This window comes from Thyridium curvatum, assembly GCF_004353045.1.
Source record: "Thyridium curvatum strain D216 chromosome Unknown NODE_1_length_1224711_cov_81.814160, whole genome shotgun sequence".
Classification (NCBI taxonomy): Eukaryota; Fungi; Ascomycota; class Sordariomycetes; order Thyridiales; family Thyridiaceae; genus Thyridium; species Thyridium curvatum.
The window spans coordinates 720,092-743,375 of NW_022156756.1; the positions used below are offsets into that span (position 1 = coordinate 720,092).

Sequence of the window (23,284 nt, forward strand, 5' to 3'; positions counted from 1 at the left end):
AATGGATGAGAATTGGGCGGGTGAGTGCGCGACACATGCCGGACTAGATCCCATCAGAGTAAGTAGTCTCGACTCCGTGACAACCTGCAGGCGCGCGCGTAGCACAGATTGGCCATTGGGCACACATGCATGTCAGCCTGTATCAGCCCAACTCTCCACTCCTACACCCAACAAATTCTGACGCTACATCGTGCTCAGCCTCGTGTCTACGTATTGGGTGGGGGCCAAAAAAAGGGTCGAGTCGAGTATTGTCGGGGTGCACTTGGGACGGGGAGGCTGGGCAGGACAGAACTCCAGAAAATTTCCTTCATACTAGCACGCACCGTATCGCCTTTCAGCCAGAGCATAGCAGTGATCTCGATGGATTCTCATGTGCAGAACAGTGAGCCTGACACCCGCCTACGCTCGGATTCGGTCGTATTCATCGAAACACGACTTGATGCGTTCCACCCTGGCTTTGCCAACCCGCCGTCCCACTACGATGAGCGCCTCCAGGGCTTTGTGATTGACGACTTGGCGCGAGAACCAGATGTCGGGAGTATGGCCGTTCATAATGGTGCGCAGGAAGCGTTGAGGCCGCCCATGCTCTCGCCGTCGGATGTCGCGAAGTGCCTGCTGCCAGCACGGACGCGGGCAGAGCCTGGCACAGCAATGAAGTTCTGGGACCGGCTGTTCAAGCCCGCCATGGACCAATTCACTGCGGCGCACCCTATCGAGCCTCCCGATATCAAGAAGAAGGGCCACAGCATCCGCAGCAAGTGCTCCTGGAACGAGGTGTATGACGAGCTCCAGGCTGCCAAGGACGAATACTGCAAGACAGATTCCGGATTCAAAGGAACTTTTCGTAAGGTGTATCGCAAGTCAGCCGATCACGGCGCTGGCATCAATCTTGCAGCACTGAAGGTAGGGCAGAATGTGATGAACAATGACTATGTGACACCCGTCCTGGGCGCGGTACAGCTGGTTCTTGAGGTAAGATTCTCCCCCGATAAATCTTCAAGCTCAAACTCACTCATAACAATCTTAAGGCTGCTGCCAAAGCAGTCAAGCTGCGGCAGGACATGGTCGCCGCGTTCGACGACATTGACCGCAAGTTCGCTGAGGTCGAGGTTTACCTGCAAGCGTTTGACGGTGACGAAAATATCCTGTCAGCGTCCACGGACCTCATCGTCGCGGTCTTATATGCTGTTGAACTGGTACTAGGCTTCTTCGTCTCTAGCCTGAGTGAGTTGCATCATACCACTCGCTCCGGAATAGCTGTGGCCATACTGACCTTCTCATCCTCCCTTCTAGCCAAGCGGGCACTTAGAGCCACATTTACCATGGATTATTACCGACAAAAGATTGATCAAAGTCTCAGCGATATTCAGGAAAAGAGTTCCTGTCTCATGCGTGAGGTGAACATGTCCCGGGCGCACAAGGACCGAAATTTCCAGGAGCAGGTTCTCTATGGTCAATCTCTCTCTTTCCCCTTTAACATGAGCATTTAAACCGATCTAACTCATAGAACAGACACAACCGTCACCAAGTCGCTTGGTGCCCAGATGTATCGAATGATGCATTGTGGGCGAAACGAGATGAAAGGCCTGCTTGACGGTCTTGTGCACAGTGAGTCTATCTCTGTGTCACATCCACCTGCAACCGCAGCCAGGTGATTCACATGTTAATCAAGTACTTCTGCAGAGATAATGGACCTGGAAGCCAAGGTCGAGTCTTGCTTGCCCTCTTCCATACCGCCAACACATCTGTACACAATTTCTGCCGCACCGCCAGATATGATGGGTACCCAGCACTGCAACAGCGTCACCACCGAGGATGTCTTGGACTGGATTGACATTCCCAACTTGGCCGAGGAAGATCTGGAGTTCATCGCGACACACAGTCATGTGGATATATCTGATGCGGAGCAGGGTCGGGCAGAACAGCTTATTATGAACATGCAGCTGCAGGAATGGCTCAGCACGTCAGCCTCGTCACAGCTTCTAATACACGGCAACTACGACGAAGTCCGCCAATTGTCGGGGTTGTCGCTTCTCTGTGCGTCCATGGCACTCAACCTTGACCAACGCAATGACCCGCGTCTAGTGCGGCTGCTCTTCTTCTGCGGGCTACATAACGATCGCAACGTCGGAGATCACGATAGTGCCGACCCTTTCGTGCCCCTCGTCGGCGGCCGTGCCATCGTTGCCAGTTTCATCTGCCAGCTCCTGGGCACCTACAACTTTGGACCGGGGTTACCACTACCGTGCCTCGGCGAGTCACAAGTTCAAGAAGGCATTCACCACGGCGATGTTGATGCGCTCTGCTTGGTGTTTGACCACCTCGTTCGCCGCCTGCCGAGCGGCGTGGTTCTTTTGTGTATGGTCGATGGCGCCGTATTCTACGAGCGGCCGGCCTTTGTCGACGACGCTTATCAGGTGCTAGAGCAACTTCTTCTACTGTCTCGAGACGAGTCCGTGCGTGCGACGGTCAAGGTGCTCATCACCAGTCCGACACGTACGACGGCCTTCCGCCAGCTTTTCGGCCAGGACTCAGTACTGTCGATGAACTCCGCTGCCGACGCGCAGTGGGAGGCCAGCCGGGCGCGGACGCAGCGGCTGCTGGACGAGCCAGGATCTGAACAAGGATAACCGCTATTAAAACACCACCGCTGTATGGCAATAAAGATCTGAATTGGTTTTAAGGTTAGTTCTGGTCTAGCGCGGGGGGCTTAGGACTCTTGAGATCGGGAAGGAGGTTAAGATCATGGCACGCTCTGTCTATTGCTTGGCTTGGCGTACTAATCTGTCCTTTCAAAAGATGATGAAATCAAGATTCACTTTTCTTCAACACAGATTGTGAACTGTGGCCTTGACCACCGAAATTTTCCCTCGTGCTATTGCTGGGACCCCAGCCCAGCCACTGTTGCCCATCTTCTCGCTTTTGCCATTTCAACCCGGAAGTGCCTGATAGGTAGCGTTCAATGCGCTTACTCAAGATTTGAAAACAACATCAGTTAACGTCAATGGGCAATCGCTCTCCACCTAGGCTTTCTCTCGAGCGCCGCATAGACTGGCATGACTGTCCAGACGCCTAGCATGCAAACAAGGGTGCTGGCGATTTGCCACAAGGTGCAGAACAACGGGCCAATGCCGGGGGCCACAAACTTGACAAATTCGTTCACTTGATAATGGTCATCTTGTTCTGCGATATAGTAGCGCTTCTTGCTATCCTGGTCGTCTGTGATGAGCTTGCCGCCGACAGTAGAGCCGAGGTTGCTCGCGGCGGTGCGCTTGTCCAGTTGCTCGAGGTGCAGAACAGTGACCAGGCGCACGCGTGCGACGTAGAAAGGTATGAACCAGATGGCGAAGGTCTGGCGGAGATTCAGATACAGGGTCTGAGTACGCGTGTCGAATGCTGTTTGCATGATCTCTATCAGCACGAGAACAACAAACAGAGTACAAAGGGCATTAAAAGCACTGACCGCAAGAATCTATGTGGAAGTCTATGTTTGGGCTCAGAATGCGATACCATCGGTAAATCATGAGCAACAACCACCGTGAATTGACTCCGGAGAACAAGCCAAACGGGAGCTGGGAGAAGGCCGGGACACGGCAGAAGGGGTGCTGGAAGGCGGCGTCGGGCAAAAAGTATGTATTGATTGCTTCCGTCTGCTCAGCGGGCGTGCCCCGGCAAAGAGCCTCAAGGACTGAATGGATGTTCTGTTCTGTGGGAAAGTATCAGCAAGGAGTGCTTTTGATATCACATGCAGAATGCCTTGAGCTTCTGCGTAACAGTCGCGTCTCTCCGTGCTAACAGTCTGTAAATGGAGCTCATACCTGGATTTTCCATGGTCGGGAGAGTAAACCTATTGCCCTTTGACACGTTTTACGGGTATTCTGCCTGTTTCATAGCAGAGGATTCAAACTTGCAATGGTGGATGTCTCGAGAGACAGATGTTGAGGCTCAAGTTCGGAGTCCTCGGGCCCAATTCCGTGACGTCATTTTCACGAGCGACATTCAACATGTTGACATCCACCAAGCGAATCCATGTGATAAAATGGAGAACTTGGCTTGTTCGAGGCATTTAATATCGGCTGTCTCTTAATTACTTCCCGTAAGGATTTCCTCACCTCCCCAATGTTTGATGAGAATTGTGAGGCCATCGACGGCAAGAAGAAAGTCGTAAAGCAACTCTTGTGGAAATGGTTGTCATGGCCAATGCAGATTTATCGCAAAAAACATATTATAGAGCCCAAAGCCAACATAGCACAATATAGTAGATGAGCTTTCCAACAGTCTGCTCGGCAAGTCTCTCGTGTTCAGCATGTCTCCGCCAAGCCACAGATCTTACTTCTGAAACTGCTCGGCACCAAACTTGCCCTTGAGGTCTATGTTGAGCAGGCCCTCCTTCACAATCTCTGCCCGGCGCGCATACAAGTCGTCCATGCTCCAGTTGGCGCAGACCGTCTTGCCGTTCAGGAAGCGCGCCTTGTCCTGGCACAGCCACAGCGCGGTACCGCCGACCAGCGCCGGGGTGTCTTGCGCAAAGGGTCTGAATGCCTCCTGCGTCATGTCTGTCTTGACTAGGCCCGGGTGCAGCGCAACAGAGGTCACGTTCCCCGCAGACTCGGCGCCGACGTAGGCCGCCATCTGCAGGTTGATCATCTTGCTCAGCGCATAGGACGAGCTGCCTGGATACACACCCCAGCCCATGCCTGTGGTGAGGTTGACGATGGTCCCGTGGGACGTCGCGGGCAGGGCCTTGAGGAAGTAGGACGTGGCGAGCAAGGTGCCGCGTGCGTTGATGGCCTGCGTTTCTAGTTAGCATTGATCGGGCTTGGATACATCTGGTAGCTTTGACGCAGAAGCTCGGGCTTACAAAGCTGTTCCACCAGGCTTCGGGATCGACATCGGCTAGGTTACCCTGAATGGTGTTCACAGCAGCGTTGTTGATGAGGATGTCGGCGTGTCCATACTTCGCGGCCACTTTAGCGTACAACCCCTTGATAGAGTCACTACTCCCAATATCCGTAGGTGCAATTAGAGTCTCGACGGTGGGGTTGATCTTGGCTACCTCGGCCGCGACAGACTCCAGGCGGGTGGCGTCGCGCGCTGCAAGGACGATGGCTTTGGGCCCGGCCTTGGCGAATTCGGGAACGAAGCCCTTGGGTTGGTCAGCCAGCTGGGCCTGGAGACCTGTAAAATTGGAAACTTACTCTGGCGCCGATACCGCGACTTGCACCGGTGATAATTACCACCTTGCCATCCAATGATAGTTCTGAGTTCTTGGTGGCGTTGATCGCCGGGTACTGATCACGATAGGTGTGCTCGGTGAATTGGAAGCTTGTAACAAAGAAGTCCTCTGGAAGATTCTCCATGATAAATCCTATTCTGGGAATTTGGCAATGATATTAGCCGGGTGACTATATTCTTTTATGAAGCTGGGTCGTTTGAAAGGGTTTATTCATCCAAAGTTGGTCTTGATATCGAGCAGAGATCTTCCTAGCAGTAGATCCTCGTGTATAAATACATGGATAGGCTCTGGTAGGGCTGACAAATTACGCTAAACTCGTTTCACAGGGTTCCCGTCTGGGCAGTTGGTCTAGCGGTAGCTGCATGACATCAACCAAGGTGAAGGAGGGTCGTCGAACCATCCATGTCTGATAGTGATACAAGCGACCGTGCAGTACGCTCGGTCTGACACAGTGCTTATTCATCCGGAATGATTTATCCCCGACCCCTAATCATTGATGTTCCCTTTCCATGACAAATCTCCCTGTACCTTTGCAATTCGTCACTTAGCTACTGTGTCTATCGTACCTGCTATCAAGTCGGGTATCATCAAGTGAAGTCGTGAAAAGGCACTCATACCACAATATCTCTTTCAAGCATTCCAGCACACCTTTGGCCGGCTCTCCCGCCTGGTCGAGGGCCACATGCATCTGCTCCACAGCCCATATTGCCTCTGACTTACCCCGGACTTCCATGCTGCATAGACAGAGGACCCAGGTCTGGAACTGTTCAAGGACACCCCAGTCGCCTTCACATATCTTCATCACCGACACTAGTTTGTCGACCAGGAAGTCTGATATCACTGGTCTGACACCAAAGAAGCGCCACACCCGGGAAAGAAAGAGCAACGCCGCTATCCTGCACGCCTCGAGCGCAGCTTGCTCCGGGATAGGGTTGCCCCTATTGGGGCGCCACGAAAGGAGCCTGTGAATCATCGGATTTGTCCACGCCCCAAACTCGGGCGAGGAGTCCATCATAGTGCCTCGCGAGAAAGTAGACTCGGAGAATGAGAGAAGATCCCTGAACAGCATCATCCACTGCGAGTAACCGGTTGACGTGCTGGTCCGGGGAGGGAAAAGATGGTTGAGACGATCTCGTGCGCCTTCTGACAGTGGCGGGGCTTCGGTGTATCTCATCCATTGGCTTGGAAGTGGACAGGCCGGTTCCATATCCTGCATGATGGCGCCTCGAAGCTCACACCTACAGGCCGACCTCGTTAGCCCTTAATACACTGTGGTTGGCGACTATCCAGTTAGGACACGCAATTACCATGAGACGGTGATCCTGAGCATCTCATTTGCCTCGAGCATTTCGATTCCGCCCCGTAGTTTCACCAGATTGAGAAACCCGTTGTGATGTATTAGCCAAGATTGCCGGTCACCTCGAAGAGCCTATACAAGGCCGATGAGCAACAGTAAGATGGGATAATGGATTTAGACACATACAGCATTTGCGAGCAGACCAGAAACTGCACCAATGATGTACTCTATGACATTCGAGATTGGCTGATTGATGCGTCTTCGGATCGATGCCATGGCCATGGAGGAGTAGTGAAGTGATTCATCCGTTTCACGGCCCCATGGAGCTTTTCTCTGTAGGGCGTTTTGATGCAGCGCAGAGTTGGCTAGTGTGACAAAGAAGGCGGCCTCATCTTGCAACGCGACGCCAAACCACGCATCTCGGAGTGGTCGCTGGCCGCCTTTTGCCCTAAAGACTACGAAGCGTTAGACAGGTTGCAGACGATGGAGAACATAAAACCTGGTTCGTTAATGCAAACGGACGTAGCCATATCAAGCTAGAGTGTTAAAGGACGGACCAACCGTTTGCGAGAAGCCCCCGGGCAGTGGCATCGAGCTGCACGGGATATCGTAGGAAGGGATCGACTCCACCACTGGAGACGCCTGCCCAGCGCACACCGAGCCACCATGACGCCAACTGGCGCTCAGTTGCGCAGGGAGCCAGCGCAGATATGTCCAGCTCGACAACTTTAGGAGAACGGACACGCCTGCGCGTCTTCCCAATGGCCTTCATTGCATGTCTATGAACAAGCCGTCGGGACGCCTTGTTCCGCTTGGCCGCCGGATCCGAGTGGAAGACAAACTCGATATTCGAATCCTCTTCTGCAGGCTCAAGATCTTCCTCCCGCCGCCCGCCGCTGTCTGATATGTCCATATCGGGCAAGGTCAAGGTCAAGGCTAGTATAGGCACACCCTGGACATGGATTGGGATATATCCTGGGTTTTTCACGCAGGATGGGGGCTGGTCGTCAAAGCATCATTTGCATGTGCAAAAGACACGTTGGAGGTTGCTGACTAACGGACATTTGACTTGCATTACACCTCCACGAACCACTCACAAACTTCGCACGGAGGTGTTGGAACCAACTGCGCTTATGCCGGCTGCGAAGACCTACTGCCTAATTTAGTTTAGCCCGGTCTCGCGTATCCCGACCCAGAACGAGGCCGGGACAGAAGTGGAATCTTTGTGATTGACGGTGGCCGCTTCTAAGCAAGTGATCTTCCCCATAGCCGAGCTCACGCGAGAGAATTATATGCGCTCTAATACTCATTGAATGGGCTGTTAGCTGTTAAGTGATAGCTCTCAGCTAGACGCTCCATTTTCCCAACCCTGTATCGAACCATTCATGGGGATCACTTATGAGTCCGAATCACAATACCCGGGATGTGATGTGGTTTATTAGATCTCCAGCTCCACATGTCAATACTCCGTTGTTGCCAAGGTCATTCTCGCTATGAGATATCCGGTACATCTAAAGTACCACTCGGGCTATCCAATGCCCGTATTATCGTTTCGCACACAAGAGCAGCCCTCAGTCCTTCCTCTGGGGGACAGTTAGACTCAGCCTCCCCACGAATGACGTGGACGAAGTGCTCCAGCTGGCGAGTGAATGAGTCCCTCAGATCATTTCCCACAGGAATAGTTTCCTTCTGTAACGGAACCTGCCTCCCCTTCCCGGCACCGGGGACATGCGACCATAGGACCATGTCTGGCACGCTCAACGAGGCATCTGTCCCGAAGATGCGGTAGACATCGATCTTCTCATCTTTGAGATTCGAGAGTGTGTGAGGGTTATCTCCGACACTCACTTCGTAGTTATGAGGGCTCACGACGCAGTCAGAAACCAGAAAGGTCCCAACGACTCCAGATTTGAAGCGCAGCGTGAGCGCAGCACCCTCCTCGGCACGATCGTCCTCCTCGACACCCACATCGACCGTTGTCCTCCGCGAAATAGTCTTCTCTGCGTGCACCCTGGTGATGGGCCCGAGAAAGTACTGCAGCATGTCAATCTCGTGGATCAAGTTCATCAGCACGACGCCGCCTCCATTCTTGCGGCTACTCCTCCAGGAGATGTTCGGTCCGCCGTTGAAGTACGCCAGCGATTTGTACAATGTCCACAAGGCCGACACAGCAGTGACATCCCCCAGCCTCCCTTCGTCGATGACCCTCTTCGCTGCGACCACATGTTCGTTGAACCTGCGCTGGTGCCCCACTAGCGCCCGGACGCCGTTCTCCTTCAGGCATTGCAGCAGCTCCTGTCCTTCAGCGCCGGAAATGCTCACGGGCTTCTCGATGAGGAGATGGATCCCGGCAGTGGCAAGCTCCTTGGCCACGGGGACGTGGGTGTGATTCGGCGTGCAGACAATGGCACCCATTGGCTTTGCCACTGTGGTGGAAGAGAGGAGCTCCCGGACGGACCGGAAATAAGGGACAGAGTGCGACTCCGCAATCGGACCGGCGGCCGGAGAGGGGTCGACCAGCGCGACCAGCTTCACTTCTGGGTTGGCGAGGGCAACGGAGGTATGTCTTTTGCCAATGCCACCAGAAAAGCCTATGATGGCTATCGTGACGGGTGATGAAGAAACCATGACTGTCTTGGCGGTGTGTTTGAGTCGCTTTCGATGGATGAAGACAAAAGGAAACAAATGGGCAGAGCGGCTCTACAGATCCTGAAATAGAATCCTCCGATCTGCGAGAAGCTCACCTGAAAAAGGCACCATTGACTTCGTGCCATCTATCTATGCGGCGACCTCCTTCTAAATGCGGTGCGGCACATCCGAGTCGCTTGGGTGGAGTTCATCAGCCACCCATGTCATGTGGAACAGCAGCCAACTAGTTCTAGGATTAGAAAGGACGAATTCAGTCCTATTTCAAATTGTCTGCCACATGAGAACTGACACATAACCTGAGAGTGGTTCCATGATTACCGCCGAAGTCGGTGCGTGCGAGGACATCCCTTCCAAGGGTAACAGATTAAAGCATTCGCTATCCTGCTTACTGCTTCTAGGCTATTACTTCAGAGAAAAGCCGGTGCCCTGTTTTGGATGCTAAAAGCCATATTCAGTTTCAATTGATATGGCACAGCAGCCTCTGTCATGAGATCGTCTTGGTTCCATGCAAACTGCAGGATGCTCCGCAGCAAGCCTATGTTCAGTGGGTTCATTGTCTTGGATGTCTCGTCGATCGCCCGAAGGATGAGCATACGGTTCTCATCCGTCCGTGCCTCAAGCCCACAAAGAAGCAGCGGGAGCGGGTGCTTGTACATCCGAAACTTAGAAATGATCTCAAACGCCTGTTTGGTCCAAGCTTCGATCTTGAGCGACTGGCCAGAGCAGTTGTTTGAGAGTCGGTCTAGATATATCAGTGCGGCTAAAGGAAACAGCAATCTGTCTGCCTTTGGAGACTGTTTGTATGAAGATAGTAAGCTCTCTTCTAGCCTACTCTCCAGCGATGCTAGATAGTTTCGATATTCTCCTTCGTGGTATCGAGAATCAGATGGCGTATAGAGATTCGCAAACAACTCGGAAGTTAGGCTCAACACTGCCTTAGTGTATGGTTTGAGGATGCCCATCTACTCTAGTCAGAAAACTATACTTCCAGGTGTATAGACTTTGGGAGAGTGACTGTTACCTTTTGTGTTTCAATGCAGCTCGATTTCCGTGAACTACTTCTAAGACTCTCCACGCTATTGTGCCCCAATGTACACTGATGTAGTTCTTTCCGATGCTGGCGGAAGAATTGACCCATCAAACGGTAATAATAGAGCCAGCCTGCTATGTTCGAACACTCGCTTGGCAGCGCGTCTGGTCGCTCTTCCATCTTATGTAACAACATCTCAGCAGCTTGGAGGTAATAAAGCCACCGTGTAGAGTCAGAATCATCTGAGGCAGCAGATATCTGAATGACAACCTGTTAGTATATGCATGTATGTGAGATCAAGAACACGAATGGCGCATACTTCAAATACGCAGAGTAGCATGTTGCTTGTGATGTGCTGAACGATTTCTACATCACTTAGACCTCTTCTGACAGAGGATTGTAGGGCACTGAGAGCTTTGCCTTGCAAGAGAATGGCTTCATCTTGAAGTCCGTAACGATGTATGGATGCCACAGCAACCATCGATAGAAATACGGCTCTCGAAGAGTCAGAGGCATTGGACAGAGTCAGTCGACATAAGCTGCCAATGAAATCGTCGTCCTGCTCTTCACATATTGTTATTATCGATGGTAAGATGTCAGTGACTAACGGATTAGTGGTCTGCTGGATGTTTGTGGATGGCTGCCTGCTCACCATAATGCCATAACTCGCACTCCTCGTCTCCTGTAGCATGATTCACATGGGTGATAGATGGTAATATGGTAGGAGAAAATGAATGAATCCAGCCCGTATTATCTATTCTATGTCAGCAAAAGTCAGGTCAATAATAGGAGAAGGGCGCTTGCATTGAAGATTTGATGTGCCAGAAATCCATCGGTGAAACTCTACATCAGCAGAGCTGACATGCACCCAGCCGATGGGCTGACCTTGTAACCTTTCATCATGGGAAACCGATGCCATTGGCGGATGAGGTGTGTTTGGATTTGACCACTTGAGACGAATACCATACCCTTGACACAACTGCTTTGACTTAGAACACTGCGCACATGTTGGGAAAGCTCGATCGCATCGGATCTTGCGAGCTAGACGTCATTCAGAATCAAGGCTACCAATCATCCGCGTGACTTGCCGCAGAACGAACCTTTGCATGTCCAGCATCCGCGGGGTCGCCCCATCTTGCTCGAAGATCTCTGTCTGTACATGTGCAAAACGTGACATGGAACGAGCGACTAGTAGGTAAATGACCGTAAGCCTGGCCCAGTGGTGGGTGTAGAGCCGGAGATACGAAGCGGGCCTCTCGGGATCTGAACAACTTCAGGATGACAAATTCAGAACGCCCTGCTTTCTCGCCCAATGAGGATATGAGGCAAGTTTCTGCGATGGATTGTCTTCTAACCTTGACACGTTCCCCATGTCCAAGAGAACTAGGATCAAGCAAGAGAAAACGAGGACGAAGGAAGACAATGGTCATGCGTAAGCAGGATGCCCAATCCAATAAAACCCCGACCAACAGATCCGCCTCTGTCCATGATGGATCCACAACACGTCGGCCTTTCCCAATGCAGAAGATAGGGAAGCACTCGCGAGTGTACCCTCATTCCTTGTAGTTCCGGCGCTTTCCGCTAGGTCTGGCAGATGTGACACTGTAAGACAGGTCCTATATCGACTAGGGTGAGTGATTCTGGAATGTCTATTAAAGACGAATATCTTCTCCGAGTTTCTTATACCCCTCATGGAACATTTTCTACGTGTGTCTCGCATCAATCAGTGACCATCGAGTGCCTGCACAATGCCAACCTACCTTGTTACTGGAGCGTCGCGTGGAATAGGAGTAAGTTCCGTGAGTGCTTCCCAAGGCGAAATACTGACTCTCATCGTAAAGTACGAGTTTGTCCGTCAATTGTCCGAAGATGCTGCATCAACTATCATAGGTATGGTCCGCGACAAAGACGCTACAGAGAAGAGATTTGCAGAGGAAGTGGGCCGGTCGAACATCCACATCGTCAAGGGAGATCTCCAGGATCACAACTCATTGAAGGTGAGCATTTCTGTCCACATATCATTGATGTCCTGACCATTCTCATATACGTATCGCCAGAACGCGTGCAGAGAGGTTGCGAGCATAACCGGAGGCTCTCTCGATTATCTTATCGCGAACGCATCCTTCTTCCCTCCCAACACCGGCTTCGCGACTGTTGCTGATCTGTAAGTCTTCATACAACTTCCTCCAAACCTGGCAAGGAAGAGATGTTAGCTCACTGAATGACAAGAATGGAAACCCCGGACCAATATCTGAGCGATCTGGAGGAAACTTTCCAAGTCAACGTTGTGGGAAATATCCAACTGTTCAACACCTTCCTCCCCTTGATTCTGAAAGGCGAAACCAAAAAGGTCATCACCCTCGGATCACTGAATGGTGATACAGACCTGACGGCCAAGTACAATCTTGCCACGATGGTTCCCTACTCGATCAGCAAAGCCGCCTTAAACATGGCGGTTGCAAAGTACAGCGCCGAGTATCGCGAGAAAGGCGTGTTGTTCATGAGCATCGCGCCGGGTTCTACGGCGACCTTTGAGCCTAGTGAAAGCAAGTTACACAGGCATTGGATTGCAAACCTTTGGGGTTTACATTGCTAACGTCATGCAGTGACCGAGAAACAACAAGCACGATTGATGGAGGACACCAAGAGGTTTATGGCTCATGCGCCGCATTTTGCGGGACTAGCATCGCCTGCCGAGTCGGTGGCGCTTGTCAGGAAGGTGATGGAGAAGTGTAGCATTGAGAACGGAGACGGAGGCACCTATGTCTCCCAGTTCGGTAACAAGCAGTGGCAGTAAGTCAAGACGAAGGCGCACATCATAGCACAGAGAAAGTAGAAATGAAACTCTGAGGGGGATTTCCAACTAGTTAAATTCTACAGTGTCGAGTCGAGCCTTCACTGTTGCTTCGTGAACTCAAGCCGCCGGGCAAGCCAGCAGCCAATGGTGACACCGGCCACGCTGCCGTTGCCATCGCGACGTACAATGACAGTCCAGTCACCCGGGGGCGTCGAGTCCATAGCTCTTGGGCATGCAAGGGCCCAGAGATCCTGCCCAATCGAACGCATCATATGTACAGGCCCCCGGCCCAGGAAGCCGTCAAACATGCCATACAGCATGTCGCCCGAGCCACTGCAGTGGAAGACAGAGTCGATCTCAGCGCAACGATAAGCACCTTGGAGCTCTGCGTAGTCCGAAGCCGGCTTGGCATTGGCAACGCGTTTGGCATGGACCGTCCGGTTATCTTGGGGGACGTGGAGAACAAGAGAGTCCCCATCCAACGTTGCCGACATTTCGTCGGACAGCGCTTTGTACGCGTCAACCACTCGGAACTTGTCGGGCTTGCGGTGGTACTTGACAAGGAGCTCGCCTGGGGTGCCTTGGCTCACGGTAATCGAAAGACCTGTGTCGGAGTCCAGGTAGGTTCCGATCCACTCGGGTCCAGGAGTGACAACCGCGTTCTGGGCTTCAGGAACACCCATCATCTTCTTCAGGATGTGGTCGCACACCCCTGACGCATCGCCGTGCTCTTGGTTGAGCAGCGCAACGACAGAAATGCGTGGGTCCGGTGCGTAAGACCGGAACAGACGGTACCCGCGGAGAGCACCGCCGTGCCCAACAGTCACAATACCTCCCACCTTCCTGCGGGCTAGCCCAAAGCCATAGTCGGCTGGCGTACCATCCTTGTACTTTTGCTGCTGAGAGTTGCTCCCGTACCAGGTCTGCGAGTCATCGCGGCTGCGGTTCACGTAACGCTCGTAATTGACCATGTCGGTCAGGGAAGCCACTATGCCGGCATCGCCAGCCCACTCGATGTTGTTGACGCCCGGGTAGAAACCAAAGTTCTCGTCTCCCTCGTAGCCGACGCCGGGAGGAGGGTGCTCGGCCGTGTTAGCGCACAACCTCGCCGTCTCCATCCCCGCGGGCTCGAAGATGCGCTGGGAGAGCAGCTCGGCCAGCGGCTGGCCCGTGACCTTCTCGATGCAGCGGGCGATGGCAAAGTAGTTCGTGTTGGCGTACGAGTACTCGGTGCCGGGCTCAAAATGGAAGGACTTGAGGCGCTCGAGCATCAGAGGCCCGTGATCGGCGACCGAGAAGCGGCCCTCGGGCTTCGCGCCCCAGAGCACGGTCAGGGCCCAGTAGTCGCGGATGCCCGACTGGTTGTTGCAGAGGTGGCGGATCGTCAGGCCGGTATCCTTGAGCAGCTCGGGGCTGAGCAGCTGGCCGAGCTGGTCCGAGAACTGCTTGGCGGGGTCCCCGCCCCGCGCGGTCATGGCCGGGGTCGGGTTGCGCTCCAGGTCTGTCAGCAGGCCGCACAGCATCTGCTTCGTGATGGAGCAGATGGGCATCAGGGTGTCGGCAGCCATCGAGATCCGGCGGTGGAGATCGGCGTACCCCCAGACCTGCTGGCCGACGACCTCGCCATCTTTCAGGACGGCCACAGCGCCGCCTGGGCCTCGGAAACGAGACGGCAGGTCGGCAAGGATCTCGGAGATCGGAGCTGCCATGGCTGCCAACTTTGATTGTGGGTTGAGCAAGAGAAAATGGAGGGAAGACGGACGTGTAGGAAATTGTGGCTGTTGATAACCTTTCTTGGTGAAGGATGGATCTGATGGACGTACGTGGCCAGGCCGTCGAAGATGTTTCTCACCAGAGGTCGAAATGCCCCGCCAATCGCGTGCGTTTATCGCCGCCCCCACTCCTTCTAGAGAGATGACTCTTACGGTGTATTTGATAGTCTAGCCATAATGGTTTTAACCTCAACACCTTGATATCTTGAACTTACACTTCCAAGGTCTTCTATCTGTAGCATCAATTGCGCGGTATATCTTCGGTGCGAATTCCAGCGTCTGAGAGCTATTGTGGCGCACATATCATCTCCTAAGCCTCCTGCCGCAGGTGAGCACATACACCCAGGAGAGCAGTGTTGATCTGGAAGACATGGAATTTGAGAGGGCCAATTTGATGGTAAAGCATCCCAGAGTATGGAGCGTCTATACATCCTATCACATTTGGAAATTCCCCTACCAAGAACATGTATCTAAGTCCAAACCAAGAAGAGCTCATAGCAATAACAAGAAACAGAAGATTGAAAACAATAAAAGCCGAGCAGGCGCAACAGCTGTGTGAACTAAACGTATATGTATCTTGCGCGATACATTAAACTGACTCCCTTCCAATCTAAATCATCGCCGCATGTATAGCCACCTCCTTGTCATGACGATTGATCAGGAAGGCTGAAGGGGAGGGAGTAAAGCGTTTGAGATCGCGAGGTAGATTGGCAACTTGTTAACACCAAACCATTTACACAACGGGACCGAGCTGAATCGTCTGGCAGTTGAACTCGACGGAAGTCTGTTGGTGACGATGTTGACCAGGGCCTAGAAGCTCTTCTTGATAAAGCTAATATCGTGTTGATATCTGCAGTTAGTCGAATCTTTCAGAAGAGAAGTCACATTCTTGCTATCGCGAGGGCTCGAGCGAGTGTTGTTACTGGAATCCGAAGCGAACATCAGCTCGATGCTTCCGTCCGCGTCCAGGCGCTTGGTGAGGTTGTATCTTGCACAGTAACAGGCATACTGCGGAGAGGAGGTTGATGAATTCGTGAATACCGCAAGTGGTACTGAATTGTCCTAGAGTATGCCCAAGTATACACGACATCATATCAAGCGGGTAAGGACGGAAGATCAAGCCTCTTCCCTGCCGCAAAGGTGCTGTTGATATTGACAATACATATATGACCAGGTCAAGTATCAAACTATGACAATTATGATCGGAATCATTGCACGAAGCAACGATCGCGTAATCTCGATTCGTGTCAGGACCTATTTGTGTGCAAGACTGCCGGAGACTGCGCGGGTGCGAAGCTGAACAACTATCCACTATAGTACCGATGACTCAACGCAGAAGCAATAGACATATCTGAAACGAGCGAGGCTTCCAAGGTATGTTGTATCAGTCTTACTTTGTAGTTCCTTGATAAGATGCAGAGGGGAATGATGCAGCAAGATTAATGTGGCAAAGAATGCCACCGAGAGGTTAGGCATATAAAAGTACGCATCAACGGCCGAGAAAGGGAGATTCAACACTACAGAGTAACCTTCGGATATAGCCACGAACCGATTTTAACTCACTTTGTAACACCCGAAATTTGAGATGAGGGAGAACATAAGGGTAAGTACGTCAGGGTATGTCAGCTCATGGCTTGTGTGGCTGGACAAAATGCATATGTACAAGTTACACCAATGCTAGTGTCATTAAACGACGATGCCTAAAGCCAACACCGGCTCAAGATCGCAATGGCTGCTGTGAGGGTGTTCATGTGACAACACGTTAGGCCACTTCAGGGGCCAGCTTTGGCAGTCTCTCTTCGTCTCTTCGTGTTACGTCTTGTATCCAGTCTTGACTCTAAGTGAGAGAGCGGCCGTCTCTGGCCTCCCATCACATCAAGCGTCACTGCTGACCCCTTTAGCACGAAACCTTGGCTCGAGTGGAGCACGGGTGCCAAATAGGCTCCAGCTCAAGGGTTGCGATGCAAGTGGTATCATTGAAGCAGTACTTGATTGCTGGCACTACTGGAGCTTTAGTTGGGGGGCGGCTTTAAAACAAAAGTCAGTGGAGAGTTGGAGCCGCTTGTGGGGTACGCCAGTTGTCGGGAACCAAGCCGCATCTTCTTTGAGGGAATCGACCCGCTCCTATCCGAGTACACACGGCATCGGTAGGACTGGACCAAATTCCTCTTGTGATGAGTCGCCTCGTCAGTATGACAGCCATCCTAAGCGAGAGTACTCTTGGTCATCGCCAATGCTGCGGTCTCCCGAAGCGGGAAGGTAAAACTTCTCTTCGGTATGAAGGCTGAGGTGCACATGACAACTTCTACCTGAGACAGTTTACATAATATCACAGACTTCTAAAGCCTCTTCACTTAGCAGCTCGTGACCCATAAATAGCTCAGTATGAGAGATCTTGACGATGGTTTACTGTAATATAGTGTGGCTGCCATGAAACTCTTCTGACAGCGCACGTCCCTCCAACTTGGTCGAGAAAACCAATGGAACTGGCCTGAGCAAACAAATCATGGTCACACTACACCATTTGATCCAGGGATCGATTGGCGACGAATCAAGGTAACGCGAAGAGTGGTGCGCCCAGCGCTCTGGACTTCCTGTGGCTTGCCACTAATTAAGCTTCTTGACTTGTATGGCATTCCGGGATGTAGGAAATCTAGCCAGTAGTCAACGGCCAAGCCGCTAAAGACCGCCCTCGTTCGAACTTACCCATAGGATGGCTTTGTTCAGCTCCTATTACCCCGCAACCTCCAGAGTTCAGCTCATCTTTCTACCAGCCTCCAGGAGAACACCCAGCTCCGAGGGCCTTGGAAGGTCTCAGCCTCGGACCCTAAGCGATAGAAGCCTTGGCCATGCAAACAGTCTAACAGACTTGGCGTCTAGTCTGATCAGGTAACCGAGCTGGCCTGGAGGGTCTGATTGGAAACACCATCGTCAGATTCTCAGCCCTCCAAACAACAGACTACCAATGACATGCGCTCCTGCACAAGCCATTTGTCTTAGGCGTGGTGCTGTCAGTGTAATGCATCGCTGTGGCGCCTCTCTCCAGACGCCTCTTCTTTGTTACTGCCAGCACCACTATAAGAAATCTTTCGTTAGTTTTCTCTTAGTTGGGATTAACCTGACTCTAGATCAGCTCGCCACTTGTTCCAACAAAGCGTTTTCCCAGTCCGCCCCCTTGAGCCCTTTGAATTGAGGTGTAAGGTTGTCTCTACCACGTACCCGACATGCACTCAGACTAGGTCAGCTGCATGCACCGGATTCCTACTAGTATTGAGGTCTACATGCAACTACGAGACGCCGAGCAGCTATAGAGATCCAGGCGTTGCGATTCAAATCAGGGCTTGGTAGATTCCAACACAATAAGCCGCTAAAAGGGGCGTTGTAGGAAGTCAAAACTTAGCTTTGTGTTCTTGGCAATGAATCGGAGGCCTTCGAATGGCTTCAGATACGAGCGCATGAAATGTAACTATGCATGATAGTTGGAAGGTGGTGTCATAGCAATTGAGCCATGTGCATATAAAGATCCCTCCAGGCCAGTATCCGAGCACTCGACAATGCAACCTCCTGAAACTGTAACTCGATTCTCGACTCCTCTAGGTGCAATATGAGAGTCCTCGGTTTCCCACTATGCCTCGCGGCACTCTTTGCTATTGACTTTGCCGTCGGGCAGGACTCTTCTCTATTGGGGGGTGCTGAGACTACCCCAGCTGCCGGGGAGCCAGTACCCACCTTGACCTCGGAGCCCTATATCCCCTGGGACTCTGTCCCCGGCCAGAGCTCTCCAACGACCATACTTACGAGTGTCACCAGCCCGGATCCGCCGGCCGATACTGCCACTGATGGGACCAACAAGTCCACCACAGAAGTCGAATCAAGCATAACCTCGACAGATATCCCATCCGCGGCCAGCACCACCAACGCTACAGCCTCGGAGACGACCTCATCGGCCGAAGCTACCTCCACAGACATAACGCTCATGTCCGATGCGGACGTGACCGAGTCGGACGAGGAGATCCCAGAGGACGTCACGACGCCGGAGCAGCACTCTGCCGAGCTGGTCGTCAACCTGCCCTCGACGAAGCCCGACGAGGGCACCGCGCGCGAGATCGCGGCCATGGAGACGGTCTTCTTCGACGATTTCGCCCGCAACGCGCCCGCGCCCGCCGACGCCGGCAAGGTCCTGCTCCCGGCCAACGTCTCGAACTGCCAGCTCAAGCGCCGGAGCCTTCTCGGCAGCGCGTACCTGGGGTCTTTCGTAGCCGAGGACGGGTTCCTCGCGCGGCGCCTGCTGGGGAACATGGGGAGTTGCACACCCGTGCGGTCGCTGACGGTTAATATACACTGGAACTACATCAAGCGAAACAGGACGGCATCAGTACCCGGGACAGGGACTAAGTCGTTGAAGAACAGAATCGATCAGCAGGTTCGTCTCTTCTCTTCAGGGCAACAAACTCGAGGATAGACCAAAGCTGACACAGGATGTAGATGACACTTCTCAAAAGTGTATATGGCCCGATAGGCATTACCTTCGTATCCAAAAGCTACATGAATTGGAAACCCCCGGCAAAAGGCTCCAACAGCGACTGGTCTGTCGTTAAAAAGGACGAGGCGCGCCTGGTCGCGTGGCAGAAGCAGTCGTACGAGGGCGGAAAGACAGACCTCAACGTTTGGCTCGTCAACGACCTCAATACGGCAAGCGGCAGCCCCAACCTGAATGGAGTCAGTGTCTCTCGCTCTCGGTTTCTTGTCTTGTGTCATGCTTGCCGCTGATACATGTGAATAGTATGCTACATTCCCGGAGGACTACACCAAGACTGGCTCCGAGGACGGAATCGTTATGGAACAAGCCCGCATCGGCCCCTCGAAATCGTCGACACTTGTGCATGAGATTGGCCACTGGCTCGGCCTCTATCACACTTTTGGCAGACAAGTGAAAAGTGCCTCTGCTGACTGCAAAGTCGGCGACGGGCTCCTAGATACGACTTTGACCAGAGGTGATGAAGCGTGGATATTCAAGTGCGAGCAGGTCCCCTGCTACAGGGACCTAAGCTCTCCCCCAGAGAAGATCACCAACTACATGAGCGTAGGCATCTGCGTCCAACTAACTCCATATCCTTGTATCCATGCTGATTGTGTCGCTTACAGTACTCCCCATGCCGCGGCGGAGACCAAGCCTTCACCACGGACCAAAAAGCCGCCATGTTCGCAAGATATCTGACCTACCGCCGAGGCTACAAGGCTGGCGAGTGCAAGTGGCAGGATCCCAAGAACCAAGTCGCCAAGCGGGACTCGTCCATGCAGGACCTGGTCAACGGCAAGTGCCCAGACGTACAGGCGCAGGCAGTCCGGGTCCAGGAGGCGCAAAAGGCAGAGACGCCTCGGACGACGACGAACCCGGCGACGACAGGCTCGGCCAAGGCTACTGCCACTGGCGGCTCTGCGACGGGCACGGGTACGGGGACCAAGAACGCCGCTCCGAGGATGACTGCGGCAGGCCCCGGGTTGGCTGCTGGAGGCCTTGCTGCTTTGATGTTTGCTATGTGAAGTAGTTTTAACTCGCGTATCGTATGCCACATTCAGGGACAGGACCTCTCAGCCACAGAGCTTTAATCTAGTTATTTGTATGGAGCAGTTGATGACGTCTTTTGGATCCGTTGTGAGTGGCATTGATGCATACATAGATTGAATAATAGCATTTGGTACGAACGTTCGACAAGGCCATTGAGATTGCGCGACCCAAGCTGCCATAGAATATTGAGGTCGCGCCCCCTAGGCTATCGTAGTGATGACCAAGATCGAGGAGTGAGGTTGTTGCGTGCCCTCCGAGTTGACCATATAAAAGAGAGGTCGTGACTCGTTACCCATGGGTTGTGGTAGAAGTTGCGTCGCCCCAGGTTGACCATACAAAAACGAGCTGGACGTCCAACCTTGATTTGTTTTAGATTGCGAGCCTAGAGGCGTGCGACCTTTGATTTTCTATGGGCAGGGTTGCCCAGACCGCGGGCCCCAGTGAGTAAGTGAGGCCATTTCGGGCCCTGTCCCGTTTACAGATAGCATAAGCGAAAGAGACAGCCAAGAAGACTGCATATACAAGTACACATATTAAGGTCATAACATTAGTCTTAAGCCAAGTCCGCTATCTAATTACTAGCATCCTCGGCACTGGCCGGCAGTTCCCCAAATGGCAGGGTGACATCACAATAGCTGGCCGCATCAGGCAGGTCGGCGAGGGACGGGCATCTTGGCGAAACCCATGCTCCTGCCGGATTGCCATGCTTCGCCCGAGCAGCGTCGCAGCATTCTGGTCGCCGGGCGCCATCCCACTCGCTTACTCCGTAGTTGTCTTGGATTGATGAAATCGAGGCGCTGCGAGGACAGTTACGCGGGCTCTTGAAGCCACGCTTCGGTCGAGTTAGGAAGCTGCTTTGTTTGAGAGCCGTGGAGTCCCGCACAACGCGTTCTGCCAGCTATCTTGAACTCGGGTACTCAGCACTGCGTGATCATCGCCATGAGTTGCGCCTTCTTCAATAGGGAGGATCGTGCGAGCCGGGGGTGACGCAGGGTTCTCCCTCGAATAAGATAAATAGTACAAGTAGAGGGGTGATGCGCGGAAAGGAGCTCTGCCTCTTCATCAGTCGATTGCTCTACACCGCGCACATCACTTTACCTTGGTTACCATGCATCTCCAGGCTGCCCTCACTATCCTGGCGGCGACATGCCATCTCGCCACGGCCGGCCCGGCAGGAGCCGAGATCAAGGTCGACAAGAGCCTCCGTCTGATCAAGACGTCGCCCGAGGATGCCGGCACCTGGATGACCCAGGACCAGATTGACGAGCTTGCCGTCGCCTCCTCCCGCACCTCGTTTATCGATATCACCGACATCGAGGACGAGGGCGTTCTTTCGGTGCTCTCAACCCCCGGGGAGTCCCCGTCGAGCATCGCCGCGCGCCAGGTTCGGTACCCTACCAGCCTGTCGCACACCGACGAGGCCGACCGTCTCATCGCAGGCGTCTCCAACGCAAACCCTCAGGCCTGGCTCACCGCCCTGACCAACTTCAACAACCGCCACTACCGGTCATCCACGGGCACGGAAGCGTCCAACTGGGTCTTCAACACGGCCACCACCCTCGCGAGCGCGAACCCTTCCATCACCGTCCGTCGCGTTGCCCATTCCGCTTTCAACCAGCCTTCCGTGATTGTCCGCATCCCCGGCCAGACATCCAGTCTCGTCATCATCGGCGCCCACTTGGACTCGACGGCCGGGTCGGCCACCGCCCGGAGCCCGGGTGCTGACGACAACGGCACCGGTACCGTCAATGCGCTCGAGGCCCTGCGCGTCTTGGCCAGCGCGCGCTTCGCGCCCAAGAACACCCTCGAATTCCACTTTTACGCCGGCGAGGAGGGTGGCCTGCTTGGGTCGGCCGATGTCTTTAGGCAGTACCGGTCGCAGGGAGCCTCGGTGCTCGCCTTCCTGAACACCGACATGTCTGGCTACTCGCCCGGCGGAAAGGTCGTCGTATATCAGGACAATGTCGACGCTGGCCTCACGTCATACGTCACGCTGATTGCGCAGCAGCACACGGGCACAATAAACACGTCGAGGTGCGGCTACGGGTGCTCGGATCACGCGAGCGCGCGTTCCAACGGTTTCCGTAAGTGGACTTTCTAAGGGCGGATGAGTTGCGGATCCCCCTGCTGACAGCTTGATGGTGTAGCATCCGCCTTCGTGTCGTCTGAACCGTTTGCTTCGTCGAACCCCAACATTCATACCTCACGCGATGTAAGGCTTCTTGACTTGGTTCGTGCGATATGTGTTTTACTGACTGTGCCAGGCCTACTCTACTATCAACTGGGCATCTGTCCTTAGGCATTCTAAGCTGAACGTTGGCTTCCTCGTGGAGGCTTCATACCTGTAGCTGTTGCCTAATGGTGTGCGTACTGGGGTTGGATTGGAAAGAGAGAAGGAATACAGGTCGATAATTAGTGAAAATCGAATCCTTACCTGTGCTCACACAGTCGGCACTATGCGCTCGCGGTCCAAAACACTGTCGTGGATCAGTGCACTGTATTGAAAAAGGGGTAGAGGCCCGGACAGGACAGCTGCACCCTTGACCTAGAGGCTAAGGTCTAGGCTTCTATTTCCAAAATCTTATGAGATAAAACACATTCAATTGAAAATGTCGGGTGGTGTACCTCTTCCGCGGCACACCACGGCGTGTTGACTGTTCCCGTGAGCGAGTCAGCCATCATCATCCGTGGTTGGATGCCCAGGAGAATGGTTGGCAACCCTGCAGCCTAACACGAGGCAGCACAGCAAGGGACGAAAACGCCCACTCAACCCGTTGGAACCGAGATTGCCTGCACCCAGCGAGGCGGTATTATGTCAGAGCCCACATCGAAGCCTTATATGATAACATTAACATTGCACCGGGACATGCCGTATCTTCGGACTTTGAGGGCCGTTTTGCGTGACTGGAGTGGATGAAACACGCGTAGGGCTCG

General features: G+C 53.3%; 7 protein-coding genes across 7 annotated transcripts; 4 read left to right on the forward strand and 3 right to left on the reverse strand.

Annotated features, from left to right (window-relative positions):
- Nucleotide 1: 1 nt before the first annotated feature.
- Nucleotides 2-2,630, forward strand: E0L32_000219 (uncharacterized protein; the record flags this gene model as incomplete). The annotated part of the gene is made up of 5 exons (XM_031136342.1): nt 2-58; nt 199-972; nt 1,029-1,224; nt 1,513-1,608; nt 1,684-2,630. The coding sequence occupies 5 exons, from the start codon at nt 2-4 to the stop codon at nt 2,628-2,630; spliced, it is 2,070 nt and encodes a 689-aa protein (XP_030997596.1).
- A 371-nt stretch (nt 2,631-3,001) lies between these two features.
- E0L32_000220 (uncharacterized protein) lies at nt 3,002-3,831 on the reverse strand (the record flags this gene model as incomplete). Its single annotated transcript, XM_031136354.1, has 3 exons — nt 3,002-3,411; nt 3,464-3,706; nt 3,819-3,831. The coding sequence occupies 3 exons, from the start codon at nt 3,829-3,831 to the stop codon at nt 3,002-3,004; spliced, it is 666 nt and encodes a 221-aa protein (XP_030997597.1).
- Nucleotides 3,832-8,024: 4,193 nt separating this feature from the next.
- E0L32_000221 (uncharacterized protein) lies at nt 8,025-9,161 on the reverse strand (the record flags this gene model as incomplete). The annotated part of the gene is made up of 1 exon (XM_031136375.1): nt 8,025-9,161. One exon carries the CDS (start codon nt 9,159-9,161, stop codon nt 8,025-8,027), a length of 1,137 nt encoding a protein of 378 aa, XP_030997598.1.
- Nucleotides 9,162-11,960: 2,799 nt separating this feature from the next.
- E0L32_000222 (uncharacterized protein) lies at nt 11,961-13,009 on the forward strand (the record flags this gene model as incomplete). The annotated part of the gene is made up of 5 exons (XM_031136386.1): nt 11,961-12,002; nt 12,054-12,209; nt 12,270-12,376; nt 12,442-12,752; nt 12,819-13,009. The coding sequence occupies 5 exons, from the start codon at nt 11,961-11,963 to the stop codon at nt 13,007-13,009; spliced, it is 807 nt and encodes a 268-aa protein (XP_030997599.1).
- A 98-nt stretch (nt 13,010-13,107) lies between these two features.
- Nucleotides 13,108-14,718, reverse strand: E0L32_000223 (uncharacterized protein; the record flags this gene model as incomplete). The annotated part of the gene is made up of 1 exon (XM_031136397.1): nt 13,108-14,718. The coding sequence occupies one exon, from the start codon at nt 14,716-14,718 to the stop codon at nt 13,108-13,110; it is 1,611 nt and encodes a 536-aa protein (XP_030997600.1).
- A 3,667-nt stretch (nt 14,719-18,385) lies between these two features.
- On the forward strand, nt 18,386-20,325 carry E0L32_000224 (uncharacterized protein; the record flags this gene model as incomplete). The annotated part of the gene is made up of 4 exons (XM_031136408.1): nt 18,386-19,204; nt 19,267-19,500; nt 19,565-19,864; nt 19,927-20,325. The coding sequence occupies 4 exons, from the start codon at nt 18,386-18,388 to the stop codon at nt 20,323-20,325; spliced, it is 1,752 nt and encodes a 583-aa protein (XP_030997601.1).
- A 1,133-nt stretch (nt 20,326-21,458) lies between these two features.
- Nucleotides 21,459-22,698, forward strand: E0L32_000225 (uncharacterized protein; the record flags this gene model as incomplete). The annotated part of the gene is made up of 3 exons (XM_031136419.1): nt 21,459-22,434; nt 22,498-22,562; nt 22,615-22,698. 3 exons carry the CDS (start codon nt 21,459-21,461, stop codon nt 22,696-22,698), a joined length of 1,125 nt encoding a protein of 374 aa, XP_030997602.1.
- Between the last annotated feature and the right edge of the window lie 586 nt (nt 22,699-23,284).